Source organism: Moschus berezovskii, chromosome 5, assembly GCF_049115385.1.
Source record: "Moschus berezovskii isolate FMDL1 chromosome 5, NW_MosBer_1.0, whole genome shotgun sequence".
Lineage (NCBI taxonomy): Eukaryota > Metazoa > Chordata > Mammalia > Artiodactyla > Moschidae > Moschus > Moschus berezovskii.
Window position 1 is genome coordinate 43,691,863 of NC_142464.1, and position 24,944 is coordinate 43,716,806.

Sequence of the window (24,944 nt, forward strand, 5' to 3'; positions counted from 1 at the left end):
TTTATGTGTAACAGTTTCTAGTATATACAAAGCATTATTGATTGCACCCATGTTAATTGATACCTTCTTCCTGAACAGCATGTACTTTTATTATTCAGCACAAGCTATTAATTCAGATCTTGGGAACTTGCCAGTTGTCCCAACAATACCTGTATGTCACCACTGAGCTTACTGAAAATCCCATGTGTCCTTTTAAGAAGGCTGATCAATCTTTCAGGAAATGTAACAGTATGAGCATGAGTCAGCTGTGCTGGCATTGTGCTATTACAAAGTAATTGCTCTCAATTTTTTCCCCTTATTCCTAGTGTGCCACCTGGGCTTGAAGGTGTGAAAGAACAAGATCTCTGCAACAAGATAATGGCTAAAATACTAGAAAATTATAATACCCTGTTTGAAGTAGAATATATGGAAAATGATAACCAGAGGTGTGGAAACCTGGCAAGGCTTATCATAGTAAAAGTAAGTCAACTTTGATATTTAATTTTTAGTGTTCTTAATTTTGAATGGTAATCATTCTGTCATAAAAAATTCCTTTTTTTTGGAATTGAATTTCTTCTTTACATAAAAAATTCCTTATGAATATACCTTCAGATGATTATTCCATGTTTGTTGAGTCCTTTTTATGAAATCTGTTGTGTTGTTTGTTAAACTGGTATATATTCTTCCAAGACTGAAGAATAATTGTGGTTCGATGTTTCCTTACTGCTGTAAAATCATCTCAAAAGCACTTATGTGAGCCCAGTGCTGTGGTCAGTTGTGTGCACCACATTTTTATGGAAGCCTGGTGTAATAGCAGGGATACGTGCTTAAGTCTGTGTCCACCAGTGTTAGCTTACTGAGTAAGCTGTAGATTCCTGAAGACAGTATTATTCTGTCTTTTTGTCTCTCTTGCACCTGGCACACTTCCAAGTTCAGCTTCAGACTGAAAGTCCCGTAAAGTTCAGCTTCAGACTGAAAGTCCCGTATGTATGGTCCTTGGTAACTGTCGCCAGCCCCGACAGTGGTTTTAAACTAACACAGGAATCTTGACAGTAGCCTCTAAGTCTTTTTATATGTTGGCTGATAATTTATAACATAGCTTTCTCACATTAGGTAAAGACATGTAAGTCTCTACAGATTTTCTATTGAGAGTCAGAGGATAATCATCCAAGCCAAGTGCTTTAGGTAGGGACTAGAGGGAGGGCATCTTATTTCTTTCTGATTCATATTGAGGTAAATCCTGATAGAAATGATAGGAGAGGTGCCCCAGGAGGTATCCTGAGACTTAGCACTTCACAGACCACACTATACTCTTGTTGATTCCTATGGCCTTCAGTGGTAAAACTGGAGGCACTGGGTTTGGGCACTGAAGGGGTATTTTCATCTCTTCTTCCAGTTGAGGCATGACTTTGAAGAAGAAATGAAAAAACAAGGGGTATCATGTGGCACTCAACCAAAACAGCTAAAAGAAGGCCAAGGTGAGCTTTTCTTAACGAGGGCTTATGTGTGAATACAACAGACTCCCTGTAAGAAATGGAGTACATATGAGAGAAATGCATTTGATGGGAATCTCGCCAACCTGATAAAGAGAACTTTCAGATGAAATTTGTGGGAAAGGAAGAACAGTGCCCAGATACAAGGAGCTGCTTTGGAGAATATCAAGTGTAGCCTAAGATGAAAGTAACATGGTAGCTGAGAAAATATCAGGGATTCACAAGAGAATTTTTTTTAAAAAAATTAAAACTTGTATCAATTTTTCTATGAAAAATAATTTTAAATAGAAAAAAATATACCTTAAATATGTTTCTCTAATTCCAATAATGCTTTCTAGAGGGTCTCTTTTTAAAATATTAAAAAATGATTGACTTTGTTTCAGCTGTATCTCTGATAAACACTTTTTAACACACATATGTTTTAACTATGGCTGATTAGGTAATATAATAAACCTAAAATAGAATGAAAGTAAATTAGTATGATTTCATAGGCAAGACAAACTTCCTGAGATACCAATAATCACTAGAATATGCCAACAGGAGTTTGAATGTTGTGTAAATAACAACTGTTGAGATCTTTGGAAGAGTGCCCTGTTTGGAAATCCTTGAGCTGCTAGGTTTAAATAGGAGCATACAAGGAAGATAAACTAATAATACTGAATGAACCAAATACAGATATCTCAAGTGGATGAATATGACTGCTACTCTCCTAATGTAAGTTTCACATCTGGCCTAGAAGCAGATAAGTGTCATTGGAAACTCCATGTCTATATGTTGAAGCATCATTCTGTTAAAGCAGAATATTTCATGTGGTTTTTTTTTGCTGATCTTGCTAATAGTCTTTTCTCTCATATGGTAAATAAAGCAACAAGGGAGTGTGGTTTTCTGGACTTAATTGTAGCCAATAAAGATGTAGTGGAAGTTATGGAAACTAGTTTAATGGGATGGACCAGGGCCATTTTAAGATCCATAACAATAAAGAATATATTAACTATGGTTAGATATATATACCTGCACATTGTTTAGAAAGATTTTTCTAAAATTCCTAAGATCATAGAAACATTGGGAATAAGCCAAAAAGAAGCTGGTTTGAAAAGGAATTGGGAGATTCAAAGTGGTATCATTAACATACTGGAAAATGGAAGAGGAATGAAGAAAAGCAAGGTTTCATTCTCATGAGCTCAGCTTTTAGAAGGATGTAGCCAAAAAGATGGAGAAGGCAATAGGATGCCACTCCAGTACTCTTGCCTAGAATATCCCATGGATGGAAGAGCCTGGTAGGCTGCAGTCTGTGGGGTCGCTAAGAGTCGGGCACGACTGAGCAACTTCACTTTCACTTTTCACTTTCACACATTGGAGAAGGAAATGGCAACCCACTCCAGTGTTCTTGCCTGGAGAATCCCAGGGACGGGGGAGCCTGGTGGGCTTCCGTCTATGGGGTCGCACAGAGTCGGACACGACTAAAGTGACTTAGCAGCAGCAGCCAAAAAGAGGAAACGGGCACAGAACAAGTGATAAATACACTGAAATGAATGAGACATGAAACATCTGAGCTGAGAATAAACAGGCTCATGAAAAGTATTGAGACAGAGAAAAGGGATTTTAAGGAGGAAAAGTATTAAACATACCCACTGACACACCTCTATGTGCCCCAGGGAAGGACACAAAGTGTTAGATGATGTTCTCATGTCCCTTGTGGGCTAAATGAAAATTGGGGCCCAGACAAATATAAATTTGGATTCATTTGGACCTGGATGAAGAACTTTTTCTGAATATTGGAATGTAGATTGCTGTTTTATTCAGGAGTGGTCTCTATAATTGTGTCATTTTCCGTATTTTAATAATTGGATTGAACAAGCACATACTTAGCCCTTTTGAGAGTGAAATAAAGCTGGCAGAATAGGTCAGACACTGGATGGCTGGATATGTAGACCAAGAAAGTGTGTGTGTGTGTGTGTGTGTGTGTGTGTGTACGTACAGCGCTTCCCCTATTCCTCCTTGCTTAACAAGAAAAATAATCAGCTGCTTTATTTGAGCCTGCAGCAATGTGCTGAGGTTAGACAGACCCCCCCCACCTCAGCCCCAACTGTTGGATAAATCATAAATGGTTCATAATACTATCCTCTTTAGTCAGTGATTGACTAAATTGTGTCAACTGTGACACAATTGAGGCCAAAGAGATGAAAGGGAAAGTGTGCTGGGGGCAGATGGCTCCTAGGAAGTATTTTCATCCCTGATTACAGAAGAGAGAATGATTTGAGAGATCAGAGTTGTGGTTGCCTCTGGGTGGAGTTATCTTGCTTTCAGATGTTCTCATGGGAAGGCAGAATGCAGGGAGCTGCTGCCACCACCTTTTGCCCCTGATGAATGTGCTGCTGATTCACTGAAGTTGGCAGCTAAAAGAGAAAAAACCTCAGTTCCTTATCATTGCTCATCTGCTGAGCCAACCCTCAATACACATACCTCTGAACTTTCAGTTACACGAGGGAAGTAAATGCCCATATAAGATGAACTACTTTTAGTTTAGCTGTCTGTCTCTTGCAAGAAAAACATCATGTCTCATGGTATCAGTACAGCTGGAAAGTCCTATGCTTAGTTTCATAGCCAAAAGGAGACCAAAATTTGTTATTAATATTTCAGTTAAAAAACAATATGAGATGTCAGTATGACATGATTGCCAAAATTTAAAAAACAAAAATCTACAGGCTGATTTACTGTGTGTACCAATAGTACTTAGAATAAAGAATGTAGGTCTCCTTGAGCTTGGTATAGGTCAGGCAGTATCTGTAGTATTAATTTTATTTTGAATACTATAGTCACACTGTCCTGACAATCACCACTGACCATCATTTATCCTCACTAAATATGTATTTGCCATGGTGACTATCGTTTACTTATCATCCTACTGATGATTTCAAAATCATAACTAGCTCCAACCTATCAGAACAATAGAACCATATTTCTCACTACCCATAAAACACCATATGGTGCCTGAAATTTCTCATACCCACAACATCATCTCTAAAACTCTGTCTACATTCTGCCCTCTCCAGCCTTAGCTTCTCAGCCTGCAGCCTGCTGAGCTAGAAACCTTAGTTTGCCCTTACTTCCTTTTCCTTTACCATTCCCACAGGGACTAACATTCTGCCTTAGGCATTTCCCTTGAAATGGGTGACTTGTGTCCACCCCCTACCACTGTTTTAGATTAGGCCCTTTTCTTTTGTTTTTTTGATAGTCGCTCAGTTGTGTCCGACTCTTTGCGATCCATGGACTGTAGCCCACCCCACTCCTCCCTCCCTTCGTGGGATTTTCCAGGCAAGAATACTGGAGTGGGTTTCCATTTCCTTCTCCAGGGGATCTTCCTGGCCCAAGGATCGAACCCAGTTCTCCCGCATTGCAGGCAGGCTCTTTACTATCTGAGCCATCAAGGAAGACCCTGTTACTGCCATACAATTTCAAACTGTTCTGCCACTTCTAGGCTCACCCTCTCCCCATCTCCTTTCTACCAGTGATAGAATGATGTTCCCTCAAAACAAATCTTACTATATCATAGTCTTGACTTAAGTAAATAAACCCTTTGCCATTACTGTTTTGACCTCCCCCGCTTTTGCTGACAATAAACCATCAAGATTTCTTTACATGGAATTTAGACCCTTTATACTTTGTCCCCAAGCCAAACTTTCCCTATTAAATGCTTGAGTGAATTTTGAATTTTACTTGTCTTCTTCCTATTTCTCTGACCTCTCTTCCATCTCCTTTGAGAAATCTTCCTTCTCTTAGTCAGAATTAAGCATGATTTCCTAAGTTCCTTCTTAGGTCTTCAATCTAGAGCACTCCCTGGCACACCATACATCTATATCTACCTACCTAGTGCTCACCTGTACCTGCATGCCCCATAGATTGTCTCATCATTTTCCTTGCCTTTGAAGGTCTGAATGCCCCATTTGATGGGCATAATGAATGGCCCATCCATCCACATAATCACTCCAGGTTGATGTCCATCAGTCACTAAAACGTGTTTATTCTATTGCTTAAGTATCTCATAAATCTCTTCCACCCTCACTGGTGCTTCCTTATTGCCTCTCATCCAGCCAGGAGAATTCTATACCTGGCCCATTAGCACATTCACCTGGTGACCCAGATTGAGTCAGAAAACTCATGGCAGGCCTCCAAAATCTGTATTTTAAAAGGCTTCCTTGACAGTTTTAATACTCAGCCAGATTTGGGAACTGATTGATTCTCAGGAGTCTGCTGCAGTAGCCTTCTTGCTGGTTTTCCTGACTCTGCTCTGCCCCTTGACACCATCTTCCCTCTTCTGCCGCCTAAGGCACTTCCTGTCATGCAAATATGACCATACTGCTTCCCATATCAGACTTCTTCCGTGGATCCTCTTCACCTATCCCTATACTATACTTCTCAATCTTAGTATAACAAACAAAGCTTTCCTTGACGTGAACCCACCCTACCTCTCCCCACTGTTTTCCCACCACCCTCACTCATACGTTTAATGATGTGCTGACAGTCATTGGTAGATGAAAGTGTAGAAACCATGTCATTTCAGGCCTTGGGCTTGTGAAACTGGTGGGCAGTGCCTGACATTGAAAATTCCTTGATCAATGACTGGACTCATTATATTACTGAAAATAATGTCTATGATCATAATTTCTACATAATATGAAAGTAATAACAATGAATGTCTTCAAATCTGAATGAAACAGGGCAACGTGACAGTTCACTGAACACTTCATTATTTTAATATCTAAGAAAAGATCTCAGATACTTCTAAAGTCTTTAGCTGTTCTGGAAGGAGCACTGATATTAGGCTAAGAAAGCTTATATCTGTATTCTGGCTGTATTTAGCAGTGTGACTGGATGATTTTTAGTATCTCTGTACCTCCTTCCTCTGTATGAAATGGTGAAAGTCTTGCAGATTTGCTGTGTAATTTAAACCATTAATGCTTGTGAAAGTATTTTCAAAGCTAGTTAGGTATAATAGAAATGAAAAGTAAGGCCCTTTTTTTTTATTTTTGGCTGGAATCATAGAAGCAATGGCTTGGGTGAAGTATTACAGACAGGGTAAAGTATTGCAGATGAAGCCATTGGCTTATTTTGAAATGATTTGTTCAGAGATGCTTCAGTAAATATATTGATAAGTTTAGGATACAGTGCTAAGTAAGAAATCTAGTTTTGGAAATCACATTGACTTAGAACTTACAGTTGGTATGACTCTCGGAAAATTATTTACTCTCTTTCAGCATTGGTTTCCTCATCTATAAAATATGGGAAATATCTGTAACTAATTTAGCTGTTGTTTGCTATGATTAAATTAGATAATGAGGGCAAGGTTTTAATAAATTTTAGCTTTAAAATAATTAGGGTCACATCACCTTACTACCCTTTATTTTAAAGGAATCAGGCTTGATCATAGAAGGAAAATAGCCAAAAGCAGAAAAATAAAGTTGCCAATCACATGTTTTACTCATGACAGAGCACTTGCTACTTCTAGACATTTCTTGCTCTTCAGTATTTCTAGTTTTCTCTGTATGGTTAAATTAGTCTTTGGGAAGCAAGAATCTGCTTGCACCTCAGTGGACAGTTCAGTTCAGTCACTCAGTTGTATCCGACTCTTTGTGACCCCATGGTCTACAGCACGCCAGGACTCCCTGTCCATCACCAGCTCCCAGAGTTTACCCAAACTCATGTCCATTGAGTCAGTGATGCCATCGAACCATCTCTTCCTCTGTTGTCCCCTTCTCTTCCTGCCCTCAATCTTTCCCAGCATCAGGGTCTTTTCAAATGAGTCAGCTCTTTGCATCAGGTGGCCAAAGTATTTGAGTTTCAGCCTCAGCATAAGTCCTTCCAATGAACACCCAGGACTGATCTCCTTTAGGATGGACTGGTTGGATCTCCTTGCAGTCCAAGGGACTCTCAAGAGTCTTCTCCAATACCACACTTCAAAAGCATCAATTCTTGGCGCTCAGTTTTCTTTATAGTCCAACTCTCACATCCATACATGACTGCTGGAAAAACCATAGCCTTGACTAGATGGACCTTTGTTGGCAAAGTAATGTCTCTGCTTTTTAATATGCTGTCTAGGTTGGTCATAACTTTCCTTCCAAGGAGTAAGCATCTTATACTTTCATGGCTGCACTCACCATCTGCAGTGATTTTGGAGCCCAGAAAAACAAAGTCAGCCACTGTTTCCCCATCTATTTGCCATGAAGTGATGGGACCAGATGCCATGATCTTAGTTTTCTGACTGTTGAGCTTTAAGCCAACATTTTTCACTCTCCTCTTTCACTTTCATCAAGAGGCTCTTTAGTTCTTCTTCACTTTCTGCCATAAGGGTGATGTCATCTGCATATCTGAGGTTATTGATATTTCTCCCGGCAATCTTGATTGCAGTTTGTGCTTCATCCAGCCCAGCATTTCTCATGATGTATTCTGCATATAAGTTAAATAAGCAGAGTGACAATATACAGCCTTGACGGTACTCCTTTTCCTATTTGAAACCAGTCTGTTGTTCCATGTCCAGTTCCAAATGTTGCTTCCTGACCTGCATATAGGTTTCTCAAGAGACAGGTCAGGTGATCTGGTATTCTCATCTCTTTCAGAATTTTCCACAGTTTATCGTGATCCACATAGTCACACCTAGATGGCATATTAAAAAGCAGAGACATTACATTGCCAACAAATGTCCATCTAGTCAAGGCTATGATTTTTCCAGTAGTCATGTATGGATGTGAGAGTTGAACTGTGAAGGAAGCTGATCACCAAAGAATTGATGCTTTTGAACTGTGGTGCTGGAGAAGACTCTTGAGAGTCCCTTGGACTGCAAGGAGATCCAACCAGTCCATCCTAAAGGAGATCAGTCCTGGGTATTCATTGAAAGGACTTATGTTGAAGCTGAATCTCCAATACTTTGGCCACCTGATGCTGAGAGCTGACTCATTTGAAAAGACCCTGATGCTGGGAAAGATTGAGGGTAGGAGGAGAAGGGGACGTCAGAGGATGAGATGGTTGGATGGCATCACCAACACAATGGACGTGGGTTTGAGTGAACTCCGGGAGTTGGTGATCGACAGGGAGGCCTGGCTTGCTGCAGTTCATGGGGTTGCAAAGAGTCGGACACGACTGTGTGACTGAACTGAACTGAACTGACACAATCAAAGGCTTTGGCATAGGCATTAAAGCAGAAATAGATGTTTTTCTGGAACTCTCCTGCTTTTTCGATCATCCAGCGGATGTTGGCAATTTGATCTCTGGTTTCTCTCCTTTTTCTAAGTCCAGCTTGAACATCTGGAAGTTCACAGTTTACTTACTGTTGAAGCCTGGCCTGGAGAATTTTGAGCATTACTCTGCTTGTGTGTGAGATGAGTGCAATTGTGTAGTAGTTTGAGCATTCTTTGGCATTGCCTTTCTTTGGGATTGGAATGAAAACTGACCTTTTCCAGTCCCGTGGCCACTACTGAGTTTTCCAAGTTTGCTGGCATATTGAGTGCAGCACTTTCACAGCATCATCTTTCAGGATTTGAAATAGCTCAACTGGAATTCCATCACCTCCACTAGCTTTGTTCGTAGTGATGCTTCCTAAGGCCCACTTGATCTCACAGTCTAGGATGTCTGGCTCTAGATGAGTAATCTTAGTGTTTAAGGTATATTTCCTTAAATATATGCTTTTTAAGAATGAATTATTTCATATACTGTAAACCAATTTTAAGTGGAAATTTTTTGGATGATTGGGTTGTTAAGTGGCTCTGTGAAAAACAACAAGGAATTTCAGCCAGTTAGTGGGGAGAGGAAGCAAGGTGGGAAACAAGCCCTTCTAGGTAGAAGCGTATGCTTTAGGATTTGAAGTTTCACGTAGTGATGACTGGGCACATCAGGCTGGACCATAGGAAGTAGCAGGAGAAAGCTAGAGACTAGTGTTAAATTTTGTAGGAGTTTTAAGTAGTTAAAATTTGTAGGAGTCAGAGAATGATGAAAGATTTTAAGAACAGGATGGATTTTATCTTAGCTATTCTTTAGATTTTTACTTTGACATGAGTGGGAAGTTGACATGACTCGGTAAAGCATTTTTGTAACAGGCTGTCAGTGCAGTCACCTAATACCTATTTTTGCTCAGCTGACTGGTCAAAGCTACAACACTGATCATGGCTTCTGCAACATTTTCATCAGCCTCACTTCCAGACAGGCTTCCTCTACCATGAAGTCAAAGCAAAGATAAGGACAAAGCTTTACCTGCATGCTTCCTCCTTCAACTCCCTTTTCCCTGTCATTCTCTGGAAGTGAACCTCGGGCCCTTCAGGGTTTTTCTAGATTTATTTTTCTTTTAATGGTTTGGCCATGTCCACCAGATGTAATTACTTCAGTCAAAGGAATTTTGAATAGACCTCTTAGGACTGTGATATTTGGGAAACTGTGTAGTCCACTGGAGGTCTTGAGAGTTTGTATGTTGGCTATTGGCCTTTTGGTCCACATTTTGTTGAATTTGATAAGTAGTATTCATGATCAACTACCTATAGTTATGGCCATTTCTTACTCAAGGTGGAGCTTTCCTTTCTTCTTCATTATTTTTATTGTAGTTTCTAAAGAAGAACCTAGATGGAAGTGCCTTTTTTTTTTTTTTTTGTATGCTTTATTAGTCAATAAATGCCAAAGCCTTTGACTGTGTGGACCACAACAAACTGAAAAATTTTTAAAGAGATGGGAATACCAGACCACCTGACCTGCCTCTTGAGAAATCTGTATATAGATCAGGAAGCAACAGTTAGAACTGGACATGGAACAACACACTGGTTTCAAATTGGGAAAGTAGTACGTCAAGGCTGTATATTGTCACCCTGCTTATTTAACTTATATGCAGAGTACATAATGAGAAACACTGGGCTGGATGAAGCACAAGCTGGAATCAAGATTGCCAGGAGAAATATCAATAACCTCAGATGTGCAGATGACACCACCCTTATGGCAGAAAGTGAAGAACAGAAGAGCCTCTTGATGAAAGTGAAAGTGGAGAGTGAAAAAATTCACTTAAAACTCAACATTCAGAAAACTAAGATCATGTCATCTGGTCCCATCACTTCATGGCAAATAGATGGAGAAGCAGTGGAAACAGTGACAGACTTTATCTTTCTGGGTTCCAAAAATCACTCCAGATGGTGACTGCAACCATGAAATTTAAAAAACGTTTGCTCCTTGAAAGAGAAGTTATGACCAACCTAGACAGCTTATTAAAATGCAGAGACATTACTTTGCCAACAAAGGTCTGCCTAGTCAAAGGTATGGTTTTTCCAGTAGTCATATATGGATGTGAGAGTTGGACTATAAAGAAAGCTGAGCACCAAAGAATTGATGTTTTTGAACTGTGGTGTTGCAGAAGACTGTTGAGAGTCCCTTGGACTGCAAGGAGATCCAACCAGTCCATCCTAAAGGAGATCAGTCCTGGGTGTTCACTGGAAGGACTGATGTTGAAGTTGAAACTTCAGTACCTTGGCCACCTGATGGGAAGAACTTCCTCTTTGGGAATACCCTGATGCTGGGAAAGATTGAAGGTGGGAGGAGAAGGGGACCACAGAGGTTGAGATGGTTGGATGGCATCACCGACTCAATGGAGATGAGTTTGAGTAGGCTCCGGGAGTTGGCAATGGACAGGGAAGCCTGTCGTGCTGCAGTGTATGGGGTCGCAAGGAGTCAGAGACAACTGAGCAACTGAACTGAACTTGAACTGGAAGGTCAAAGTTGTATTTCTGAAAAACTTGGTTAAGAGAATCACATCTTTCATGTTGACCTCTAATAGCCATAGTTTATCGGAGTCGGCAATGGCAACCCACTCCAGTACTCTTGCCTGGAAAATCCCATGGATGGAAGAGCCTGGTAGACTGCAGTCCATGGGGTCGCTAAGAGTCGGACACGACTGAGTGACTTCACTTTCACTTTTCACTTTCATGCATTGGAGAAAGAAATGGCAACCCACTCCAGTGTTCTTGCCTGGAGAATCCCAGGGATGGGGGAGCCTGGTGGGCTGCTGTCTATGGGGTCACACAGAGTCGGAGACGACTGAAGTGACTTAGCAGCAGCAGCCGTAGTTTATAAGGGCTTTCCTGGTGGCTCAGTAGTAAAGAACCCACCAACCAGTGCAGAAGACAGGGTTCAATCCCTGGTTTCATTTATCTAGCTTCAGAAGAATTTTGGAGTTCTCTCATAAGATGATTTAAATCCCAACTTGAATGAAACTTTTCCTTTATCATCTTCAATAATTAACTTAATCATCTAGACATTTATATACACAAATTTGGTGGCAAAAAAATATGGTTGAAATAATGGACCATTAAATCTAAGCAGCATTCATTAAATAATCATCAGGTGCCTACCATGTCCAAAGCATTGTTTTAGGAATAGGGACTACATCAGTGAGTGAGAGACAAAAGTCTCCACCCTTATGAATCTTACATTTTAATGAGAATTCAGTAAACAATGGGCAATACAAAAAAACTAAGGGAATGTAGTTTGTCAGATGGAAATATGTCTGTAGGAAAAAAGCAGGGGAGGAGAGTAGTGCTGATGAGGTTGGGGAGTGTCATTTGCTCGTTGAAACAGGATTGTCTAAATGTTTCATTGACAAGGGACGTTTGGGCAGAAACTTGAAGGAGGTGAAGGAGTAAACCATGAAGACCCTTGAGAGCAGAGTACAGCCTACAAGAAGATCTGTACGGTTGTGCCTGTACTATGTGCTGAGTAGAGTTGAGAAGGCTGTGGTTGGATTACAGTTAGCAAGGAGAAAGTGGAAAGAAATGAAGTCACACATGCAACAAGGGACCAGATCATATATGCTTTTACAGGTCATTATTGGGACTTTGATCTTTATTCCAATAGTGTTTTATTAGATCATACTGAGCAGAAGGGTTCCCCGACAGGACTTATCTGTTCCAAGGATTACTCTAACTGCTCGGCCAAGAATAGACTCAACAGACTGTTGAGGACACGCAGAAGCAGGGAGATCCATTGGGAGTTTATCATAATAGACACATTAACTAACTCTGGTAGCTTATTCCTGGGTAGTAGCAGTGAAGGTGGGGAAAGGAGCTGAAAGGTAAGTTATGATGTAAAAGAGCAATACCATAGGAGGCCGTGGAGACTCCAATTAGGCTGAAGAATGTTTAAGATGAGAGTAGATAAGCAAGCAAACTAGAAGAGTAGGGGATTGTGAACAGAGTGGGATGTTTGCATTAGTTATTTTGGAGGTGGAGTGATCTGGAGGGATGATAAGGTTTAAGTTGTATTTATGAGAATGAGTGACATGGAGGGAAGAGACCATTGGGAAGGAGATGGTAGGGATGATGAAGCTGATAGTTTTTCACTGTATTTACTTAGGAGAGTGGCCGATGCTGAAGTGGACAAGAAAGCTGTGACTTTGGTCTAGATAGTATAGCCATATTATTTGCTTATTTTGTGCATATGTAAGTATATATATTTAACAGGGTTAATGTAGAGCCTCGTATATATACATTCACAAAATAATGTGATTAAAGTGTTACTAAATGCCTCTTGAGAAACCTGTATGCAGGTCAGGAAGCAACTGTTAGAACCAGTCATGGAACAACAGACTGGTTCCAAATAGGAAAAGGTGTACGTCAAGGTTGTATATTGTCACCTTGCTTATTTAACTTATATGCAGAGTACATCATGAGGAACGCTGGGCTGGAAGAAGCACAAGCTGGAATCAAGATTGCTGGGAGAAATATCAATAACCTCAGATATGCAGATGACACTACCCTTATGGCAGAAAGTGAAGAGGAACTCAAAAGCCTCTTGATGAAAGTGAAAGAGGAGAGTGAAAAGGTTGGCTTGAAGCTCAACATTCAGAAAACAAAGATCATGGCATCTGGTCCCATCACTTCATGGGAAATAGATGGAAAAACAGTGGAAACAGTGTCAGACTTTGTTTTTTTGGGCTCCAAAATCACTGCAGATGCTGATTGCAGCCATGAAATTAAAAGACGCTTGCTCCTTGGAAGGAAAGTTATGACCAACCTTGATAGTATATTAAAAAGCAGAGACATTACTTTGCCGACCAAGGTCCGTCTAGTCAAGGCAATGGTTTTTCCCGTGGTCATGTATGGATGTGAGAGTTGGACTGTGAAGAAAGCTGATCGCCGAAGAATCGATGCTTTTGAACTGTGGTGTTGGAGAAGACTCTTGAGAGTCCCTTATACTGCAAGGAGATCCAACCAGTCCATTCTAAAGGAGATCAATCCTGGATGTTCATTGGAGGGACTGATGCTAAAGCTGAAACTCCAATACTTTGGCCACCTCATGAGACGAGTTGACTCACTGGAAAAGAGTCTGATGCTGGGAAAGGTTGGGGGCGGGAGGAGAAGGGGACGACTGAGAACGAGATGGCTGGATGGCATCACCGATTCTGTGGACATGAGTTTGAGTGAACTCCGGGAGTTGGTGATGGACAGGGAGGCCTGGCGTGCTGTGATTCATGGGGTCGCGGAGAGTCGGACACGACTGAGCGACTGAACTGAACTGAACTGAACTGAAATATCTCTCTAGAAGTAGTTAGATGAATCGCACTCTATTCCAAATAAATATCTTGTGAAACTGTCTTTACTAGACAGTGTTGCTATTACTCAGTATATCTTTGGGAATTTATTTTAAAATTGTCTTCAAATATATGTCATTCATGTGTCATGTTTTTCTATGTATTATTAGACTGAGAAATCATTGTACTTTAATGTTTATCTGCTTATAGATAATAGTAGTCCTTTCAAGCCACAGCAGATCACTAAGTTTGGGAGTAGTAATTAAATAACTACTTTTGGTTTTAAAACTGAAATCTGGCTATAAAATATTATGCTCATTTTCCCTTGTGATTCATATGCAAACTCTCAAAGCAGGTATTTAAAATGTCGTGAGCAAAAGGAAAATCTTAGAACAGCCTTCCAAGATGATTAGTTCAAGGGACTTGCTCACTTATCAATACATGTTTTGGCAGTTTGATTACAAAGTTTATTCCTAAAGAGTCATTTCTCATATAAACTCTTATATTTCTCAAATAAATATCACATAAACTTCCTAGAATATTTCCCATGTCTTTTCCATGCTCAAAAACGCATGTCTCCATTTTTCATTTAGAGCTATAATCTAAAATTAGCTTCGATACATGTTTGTTCACTTTTTAAAAAAATTTAATACCTACCCTGTGTAAAGATCAGGACTATGTGCTGGGCCTCTTCAGAAAATAAATAAGATGTATCTCCTTCCCTAAGGGAATTTACAGTCTACAACACACAAATAAAATCAGTGCAGGAACAGAGGGATGAAAAGAAGAGGCGGACTTGATGCAGACACTGTGCCAAGTTCTTCGGTACATGTGATCTTATTTACTTATCAATGTAATCCTGAAAATTAAGTGATCTTAATCTAAAGATCACTGCAGATGAGGAAATCTAAAGATTAGATTATTCAAGGTGAGTAGCAGTAAATGACAGCTGGATTTTGAATTCAAAGTATTGATCATAAGCGAAGTATCAGTTCAGTTCAGTCGCTCAGTCGTGTCCGACTCTTTGCGACCCCATGCATCACAGCACGCCAGGCCTCCCTCTCCATCACCAACTCCCGGAGTTCACTCAAACTCATGTCCATCGAGTCAGTGATGCCATCTTATTCTCTGTCGTCCCCTTCTCCTCCTTCCCCCAATCCTTCCCAGCATCAGAGTCTTTTCCAGTGAGTCAACTCATTGCTTGAGGTGGCCAAAGTATTGGAGTTTCAGCTTTAGCATCAGTCCTTCCAATGAACACCCAGGATTGATCTCCTTTAGAATGGACTGCTTGGATCTCCTTGCAGTCCAGGGGACTCTCAAGAGTGTTCTCCAGCACCACAGTTCAAAAGCATCAATTCTTCGGCGATCAGCTTTCTTCACAGTCCAACTCTCACATCCATACATGACCACTGGAAAAACCATAGCCTTGACTAGACGGACCTTTGTTGACAAAGTAATGTCTCTGCTTTTTAATATACTATCTAGGTTGGTCATAACTTTCCTTCCAAGGAGTAAGCGTCTTTTAATTTCATGGCTGCAGTCAAGCGAAGTATAGAAATAATCAAAATTACAGTTTTTAATTGGAATATCAATACCATGAACATTTATACATTTATTCATTCTATACCTATTACAGCAATTTTTTGTCAGGGGAGGACTTGAATTCTGTTCTTCTGACTCCAGTTCTACATGTTTTTACTACTCCTAGCCTAGGCAATGGCACCCCACTCCAGTACTCTTGCCTGGAAAATCCCATGGATGGAGGAGCCTGGTAGGCTGCAGTCCATGGGGTCACTAGGAGTTGGACACGACTGAGAAACTTCGCTTTCACTTTTAATTTTCATGCACTGGAGAAGGAAATGGCAACCCACTCCAGTGTTCTTGCCTGGAGAATCCCAGGGATGGAGGAGCCTGGTGGACTACCGTCTATGGGGTCACACAAAGTCGGACACGACTGAAGTGACTTAGCAGCAGCAGCAGCCTTTTCTGTAGCCCTTCAAGAATACTCCAAATGGGTAGCAGTCAAGTCATAATAGGAAAAAAAAAAATTTTTTTTTGTTTTTATGTTGTTATTTGATATTTTGTGTTTAGCTGTGTTGTCTCTTTGTGCAAGTGGACTTACATAGTGAAGATGACCTACCAAAATCTGTAGGTTATCATTGTGAGCAGCAGGAAACTCAGAGGTAGCACTAAATTCATTTGCTCTTTTCATCAAATCAAACCTTTCTTTGGATTGTGTGCTATGCCTTTTAGATTGTTTCCAAGTTTGAATGTTAAAAAATACTCAATGACGGTTAATAAAAGCAGAGATAATAGAGCATGACAGAGTATTGTTTGCTTGCATGACTCAAATGGGCACTTTCCAGGAGTGGAAACTGATTAGATTATCAATAAGTATAAAGCCTTAAGTAATAAAAACAGTTTTAAAAGTTATTATTTAGCTTGGCATACTATTATGGCTACAGTTTTTAGATCACAGTCACATATTTACAATTCAGATTACTTTGCGTTTCTTCTCCCCAGATGTTTTGTTTTATGGAACTCTTACAGAGAAACATTAGAAGGTCATGTCTGCTCAGGAATCATTGGAATAGATTAGATATATATGTGCAGGTATTAAATTCCTTCTTTCCTATTATGAGGAATGTTTAACAGAAGATAGACTAAGTTGCTTTTGCTTATGAAAACATTATTATACTGGGTAATCTTTAAGCTACTTACAGTGAGACAGCAATACTTTGGCACTGACACCTCAGAAGTTGCCTACTTTAAATCACTATATTGTGTGTATTTGACAAATAGAGGCACTCAATACATAGCAAGAGAGTATTTGAAGATTTTCAGAGATTACTTGTATTTGCTTTAGAACTGAATTTCTTGTTTTCTTCAGTTGGCCTTCTAGGGATAGAAGCTATTCTTCTGTGGACCAGAAGTGCTTAGAAAGTAATATCCCTCTAGGAGCAACCCTTAACCACTGAGAAATATGGGGGTATAAATTCCCAACTGTTTACTCCTTGGTTGGAATAATTCTGGGGTGTGTATTTTATAGAGTGTTCTAGAGCTTCTCCCCAGGTTGCAGCTACAGAACCACTGAAGAAGCTCTAGTAGCTTAATAATTGTACCCCTTGTTGACTCTATTCTCCCTCAATTATTGTCCCATTCCCCTGCTGGACTACTCACATCAACCACCTGCTCTTAATACTTCTTGCAAAGTCTACTTTTGCTTGGGTGAATGGAGGTCCAACTAAAATATCTCAAATTCTCCTTCTTCTAGGAAACCCTCTCTCATGCCCCAGGTACATTTAATCCCTGTCTCCTCTGTTGTCTTAGGGTACTTTCTCTCTCCTTCTGTGAGAACACATCTTACATTCTGCCTGGAACAGTTAGTTTTTTCTCTTATATTGCATTGTAGCTTAAGAAAATAGCTCATATTTATCTGTACATTGGGTTTTCTCTAAGTTGTGGAGTAACTCATATATTCCTGTGTCTTCCAGAGTGCTTATTCTAGTCCCTTATATTTAATCAGCACTATCCATTGAATTGTACCATTTATGTATAAATAAAAGCTGACTCAAATTTATTTTGTAAGATAGACAACATAATCTGGAAAACAGTACATGGACAAAAAGAAATTTATCAGAGGTAGAAGTTATAAAATAAAAGAACCACATTGAAATTCTGGAGCTAAAGGATACAAGAAATGAATTTTTTTTTTTTTTAATGCAATAGAGAGCAACTGCAGACTCAGTCAAGTGGAAGAAAGAATCATCTAACTCATATATAGGTTATTTGAAATGATCCAATGAAAAGAGAAAAAATAATGAAAGCCTATAGAATTTTATGACATCAACTGAACCATATTTGCATTATGGGAGTCCTAGGAGAAGAGATCTCTTCAAGAAAATTCGAGATTCCAAGGGAACATTTCATGCAAAGATGGGCTCGATAAAGGACAGAAATGGTATGGACCTAACAGAAGCAGAAGATATTAAGAAGAGGTGGCAAGAATACACAGAAGAACTGTACAAAAAAGATCTTCATGACCAAGATAGTCACAATAACGTGATCACTGACCTAGAGCCAGACATCTTGGAATGTGAAGTCAAGTGGGCCTTAGAAAGCATCACTAGGAACAAAGTTAGTGGAGGTGATGGAATTACAGTTGAGCTATTTCAAATCTTGAAAGATGATGTTGTGAAAGTGCTGCACTCAACATGTCAGCAAATTTGGAAAACTCAGCAGTGTCCACAGGACTGGAAAAGTTCAGTCTTCATTCCAGTCCCAAAGAAAGGCAATGCCAAAGAATGCTCAAACTACCGCACAATTGCACTCATCTCACACGCTGGTAAAGTCATGCTCAAAATTCTCCAAGCCAGGCTTCAGCAATATGTGAACTGTGAACTTCCAGATGTTCAAGCAGGTTTTAGAAAAGGCAGAGGCACCAGAGATCAAATTGCCAACATCCGCTGGATCATGGAGAAAGCAGGAGAGTTCCAGAAGAGCATCTATTTCTGCTTCATTGACTATGCCAAAGCCTGTGACTGTGTGGATCACAATAAACTGTGGAACATTCTGAAAGAGATGGGAATACTAGAGCTCCTGACCTGCCTCTTGAGAAACCTGTATGCAGGTCAGGAAGCAACAGTCAGAACTGTACATGGAACAACAGACTGGTTCCAAATAGGAAAAGGAGTGCATCAAGGTTGTATATTGTCACCTTGCTTATTTAACTTATATGCAGAGTACATCATGAGGAATGCTGGACTGGAAGAAGCACAAGCTGGAATCAAGATTGCCGGGAGAAATATCAATAATCTCAGATATGCAGATGACACTACCCTTATGGCAGAAAGTGAAGAGGAACTCAAAAGCCTCTTGATGAAAGTGAAAGAGGAGAGTGAAAAGGTTGGCTTGAAGCTCAACATTCAGAAAACAAAGATCATGGCATCTGGTCCCATCACTTCATGGGAAATAGATGGAAAAACAGTGGAAACAGTGTCAGACTTTATTTTTGGGGGCTCCAAAATCACTACAGATGCTGATTGCAGCCATGAAATTAAAAGAAGCTTACTCCTTGGAAGGAAAGTTATGACCAACCTAGATAATATATTAAAAAGCAGAGACATTACTTTGCCAACCAAGGTCCGTCTAGTCAAGGCTATGGTTTTTCCCGTGGTCATGTGTGGATGTGAGAGTTGGACTGTGAAGAAAACTGATCGCCAAAGAATTGATGCTTTTGAACTGTGGTGTTGGAGAAGACTCTTGAGAGTCCCTTGTACCGCAAGGAGATCCAACCAGTCCATTCTAAGGGAGATCTATCCTGGGTGTTCATTGGAGGGACTGATGCTGAAGCTGAAACTGCAATACTTTGGCTACCTCATGCGACGAGTTGACTCACTGGAAAAGACTCTGATGCTGGGAAAGGTTGGGGGCAGGAGGAGAAGGGGACGACCGAGAATGAGATGGCTGGATGGCATCACCGACTCTGTGGACATGAGTTTGAGTGAACTCCGGGAGTTGGTGATGGACAGGGAGGCCTGGCGTGCTGTGATTCATGGGGTCGCAGAGATTCGGACACGACTGAGTGACTGAACTGAGGAGAAGAGAGTGAAAGAGGCAGAAAGCACTTTTTTTTTTTAAAGTAATGACTGAAAACTCCCCAAATCTAATGAGGGAAATGGACATCCAGATTTATGAATGGTCTAAAATATGAGCAAACCAAAGAACACTACACCAAGACACATAATCAAATTGTCAAAAGACAAAGACAGAATTTTGAAAGTAGGAAGAGGAAAATAACTTACCATATAATAAGCCCCACACTCCCACCTCTCAGTAAGACTGGATTTCTCAACAGAAACCATGTAGGCCAGGAGAGAGTGGAATGACATATTTCAAAATGCCAAAGGAAAAAAAAGTAAAAGAAAGAGAAATCTATGAATCGAAAACATTTTACCTGGAAAAAAAAATTATTTTTTTTAAGAATAAAGGAGAGAAAAATAAACTGAAAGACAAAGTAGGCAAGAAAACAAAAATGAAGGGAGTTTGTCACCACTACCCCTGCTTTGCAAAAAAAAATGCTTAAGGGAGTTCTTCAAATCAAAATAAAATATATGGTAAACTGCAAGGGAGAACTGTATGAATGTATAGATCTTACTAGTAAAGGAAAAATAGGCACAAACACAGAATAATGTTACACTTGTAATAGTAATATGTAAATTACTTTTCACCCTAATATAAAAGATAAATTGTTAATGGATACACAGTTTTAAAAGAAGCAAATTCTGACTACAGAAACACACAGTGTTTGAGTTGGTTAAAAAAAAGAAAAGTGTGATGGAAGTTGTTATCAACTTCAGTGATTATAACTGCAAAATATTTTATGCTCAAGATAACCACAAAGAAAAAAGCTTATAATCAATATACAAAAGATAAAGAGATCCAAAGCAATTCACTTCCAAAAATTACAAATAACGAAAAGAACAAGAGAGGAAGATGGGAACAAAAAATGCAAAACAAAACAATGAAAAAAATAGCAATGTTAAGCCTTCACCTGTCAATACTTTAAATGTAAATGCATTGAACTCTCCAATTAAAAAGGCATAGTATGGCAAATAGGTTAAAAAACAAAATCCAGATATATGCTGCCCACAAAGGATTCACATTAGGTATAAGGACACACAGAGGCAGAAAGTGAAGGGGTAGAAAAATATAGTCCATGAAAATGGTGACAAGAAAATGGTCCAAGAAAGCAAGTATGGCTGTGCTTATATCAGGAAAAAAAAAAGTAAACTTTAAGTCAAAAACTATCTCTAAGGCAAAGAACATTAAATTATAATGATAAAATGGTCAATCCAATGGGAAGGTTTAACAGTTTTCTATGTACCCAACATCAGAGAACTTAAGTATATCAAGCAAATATTTACACATGTGAAGGGGAAAAGTGACAACAGCACAATAGTTTTCAGTAGTGGATAGAACATACAGACAGAAAATTAATAAACAGCTACCTGAAAGAACACTATATACCAAATGAGCCTAATCGGCATATTCAGGACTTTCAACCCAACAACAGAAGAGTATACATACTTAACTGAACACACAACATTCCCCAGAATAGATCACATCTTAGGTCACAAAGCAATCTTACCAATTCAAGATTGAAACAATCTCAAGTATCTTTTTTTGACCTCAGTTGAATGAAACTAGAAATCAGTAGCAGTAAGAACATGGGAAAATTCACAAATTCATGGAAACTAGTATGTGGAAACTAAATAACTTATTCTTGAAGATCCATTGAGCCAAGAAGAAAATAGAAAAGGAGTTTAGAAGGCATCTCAAGAGAAATAAAAAAAACCAAGACTCATGGAATACTACAAAACCAATATTAAGAGAAAAGTTTATAGTGATAAATGCCTGCATTACAAAAGAAATGAGTTTCTCAGACAACCTAACTTTACAACTCAAGGAACAAGAAAAAGAAGAACACGTTAAGGCCAAAGTTAACAGAAGGAAAAGAAGTAATAAAGATTAGAACAGAAATAAATCAAGCACAAAACAGAAAAAAAATTTTTTTAATCACTGAAAGTTAGTTTTTTGAGATTTTTTTCTTTTTTAAAAAATTTATTTATTTTTAATGGATAATTGATTTATAGTATTACATTGTTTTCTACCAAACATCAGCATAAATCAGCTGAGAAGTTTTTAATATCAACAGGACTTTAACCAGATTTACTAAGAAAAAAGAAAACTCAATATCAGAAGTAAAAATGAGACATTACAGTGGATACCTTAAAAATAAATTGATCATAAGGGATTATTTTGACCACCTGTGTGTCAAAAAATTGGATAAGCTGGAAGAAATTAATAAATTCCTAGAAACATACAGCCTTGCAGAACTGAATCAAGAAGCAATAGAAAACCAGAACAGGCACATAAATAAGTAGATTGAATCAGTAATCAAATACCTTCCAGCAACAAAAAAATCAGTTACATTAGAAGGTACTCAGCATCACTAATCATCAGAGAAATGCAAATCAAAACTAAGATAAATGGGACATAGACAAAATTGTATAATTTTACTTATATGGAATCTAAAAAAAATGAACTCATGAATGCAGAGAGTAGATCAGTGGTTGGCAGAAACTGGCAAAAAAAGGGACTGGAGAGATGTTATTCAAGGGGTACAGAGTTTCAATTTTGTAAAATAAGTTCTGGAAAGCCAGTGTATAACAGTATAACTGTAGTTTAAAATATGTATTGTATCCTTGAAATTTGCTAAGAGTATACATCTGAAGTGTTCTTATCACATGCACAAAAAAGGAAAAAGGAAAATTATGTGAGGAATGGATATGTTAATTAGCTTGATTTAACGCTCATTTCACAATGAATATATATTTCAAAACATTAAATTTCCTACCTTTGAAGATATGCAATTTTCATTTGTCAATTATACCTCATTAAAGCTGGAAAATAAAGTAAACAGAGATGACAACTAGACTTCCCATAGAACATTAATCTAGGCACCCCACAATGTAAAAGCCGGACAGTCTGTTCACAGAGCTACTGTTGGGATAAATTAGCTTCAGCTGTTCTCAGTTCTTGAGTCTTTGCATTCCTGGTATGACAAGAAATGAATATCTAATTGATAGTTGGAAATATCTTGGAAGACATGCCCATTTGTTGGTCAGAGAAACACTTTGACTGGAACGCGGAGGCCAATAGGAAAAGGATAGTTTCCTGAAACTCTTTCCCTAAAGAAAGGAGAATGGATATTAGGCATACCAAAACATCAGTTGTCTACTCTGGTGCTATTGAGACAGAAAAGATTGAAACACTCATTATATTTTTAGAGTCCGGGATGGGAAATGAGACACGTAAGTAACTAACACAAGCAACAAGTCATCCAGGTTATTTTGTTCATGGGAAGTAAATATGACAGGAAGATGGGTTGACAGGCTTTGGATAGCAGGATGAGTGCAGATTTAATCTGTCATTGGAGGCAATTAAGACTCTTTAGCAAAGGAGTGACTCAGAGTCATAAATTAGAAAAATTAATGTGACATTAGCGTGAAGGTAAATTGAAGGAGAAGCGATTTCAAAAGTTTATTTTTTAAAATCAGTCTGTTTGATCATTGAACTACCATTGATTTTTTAAATTTTATTGAAGTATAGTTGAATACACACCGCTGTTTTAATTTCTGCTATACAGCAAAATGATTTACATTATTTTCCATTATGCTTTATCACAAATTATTGAATATGGTTCCCTGTGCTATGCAATATGACCTTGTTTATCCATCTTATATGGATAAATACCCTACACTCCTTCCCCCTTGGCAACAACAAATCTGTTCTCTTTATCTGTGAGTCTGTTTCTATTTCATAGATAAGTTCATTTGTGCCATATTTTAGATTTTACATGTAAGTGATATCATGTGGTATTTTCCTCTTTCTGACTTATTTTGCTTAGTATGGTAATCTCTAGGTCCATCCACACTGATGCTAATGACATTATTTCATATTTTTATAGCTGAGTAATATTCCACTGGGCTTTCCTGGTGGCTCAGTGGTAAAGAATTGGCCTGCCAAGGCAGGAGACGTGGGTTCATTCTCTGGATCCGGAGGATCCCCTGGGAAAGGAAATAGCAACCCACTCCAGTATTCTTACCTGGGAAATCCCATGGACAGAGGAGCCTTGTGGGCTATAGTTCATGGGGTTGCAAAGAGTTGGTCTTGACTTAGTGACTAAACACCAACAAATATTCCATTGTACATATAAATATACACTACATCTTCTTTATCCATTCATATGTCAGTGGACATTTAGGTTGTTTCCATGTTTTGGCTATTATAAGTAGTGGTGCTATGGACATAGAGTTGTATGTATCTTTTTTAATTACAGTTTTATTTGAATATATGCCCAGGAGTGGGATTTCTGGAATCTATGGCAACTCTATTTTAGTATTTTGAGGAACCTCCAAACTGTTTTGCATAATAGCTGCACCAACACACATTCCCATATTCCCCTTACGGTGTAGTAGGATTCCCTTTTCTCCACACCCAGTCCAGCATTTGTTGTTTGTAGACTTTTTAATGATGGACATTCTGACCAGTGTGAGATTCTACCTCATTGTAGTTTTCATTTGCATTTCTCTATTAATTAGCAATATTGAGCATCTTTTCATGTGCCTGTTGGTCATTGGTATTTCTTCTTTGGAGACATGTCTATTTAGATCTTCTGCCAATTTTTTTGATTGAGTTGTTTGGTTTTTTTGTTCTGTTGGTCTTCCCCAGTGACTCAGAAGTGAAGAATCTGCCTGCAATGCAAGAGAAGCAGGAGACACAGGTTCAGTCTCTAGGTTGGGAAGATCCCCTGGAGGAGGGCATGGCAACCCACGCCAGTATACTTGCCAGGAAAATTCCATGGACAGAGCCGGCTGACGGACTACAGTCCATAGGGTGGCAAAGAGTTGGGCATGACTGAAATGACTGAGCAGGAGCACAACACAGAGTTGTGTGAGCTGTTTGCATATTTTGAAAATTAACCACTTGTCAGTCATATTAGTCACAAATATCTACTCCCAGTCCATAGGTTGTCTTTTTTTGTTGTTTATGATTTCTTTTGCTATGCAAAAGCTTAAAAATTTGATTAGGTCCCACTAATTTTTGCTTTTATTTCTGTTGTCTTGGAATACTGACCATAGAAAATACTGATGCAGTTTATGTCCAATAATGTTTTGCCTGTGTTCTCTTTTGGGAGTGTTATGGTGTCACGCCTTATATTTAAGTCTTTAAGCCATTTTGAATTGATTTTTATGTATTCTGTAAGGGTGTGTTCTAACTTCATTAATTTGCTTGTGACTAACTTTACCAACACCGCTTGTTGAAGAGACTGTCTTTTTGCCATTGTATATTATTGT

At 38.9% G+C, this 24,944-nt stretch overlaps 1 protein-coding gene across 7 annotated transcripts in view; it reads left to right on the forward strand.

Moving 5' to 3' along the window:
- The window catches only part of FAM13A (family with sequence similarity 13 member A), a 353,167-nt gene that overhangs the window by 142,555 nt on the left and 185,668 nt on the right, over positions 1–24,944 (forward strand). For all 7 annotated transcript variants that reach the window (XM_088836241.1, XM_055434557.2, XM_055434553.2 and 4 more), the window contains one exon: positions 306–459. In XM_088836241.1, the coding sequence (XP_088692367.1) occupies positions 306–459 (154 nt within the window). The remainder of the gene's footprint in view (positions 1–305; positions 460–24,944) is intronic.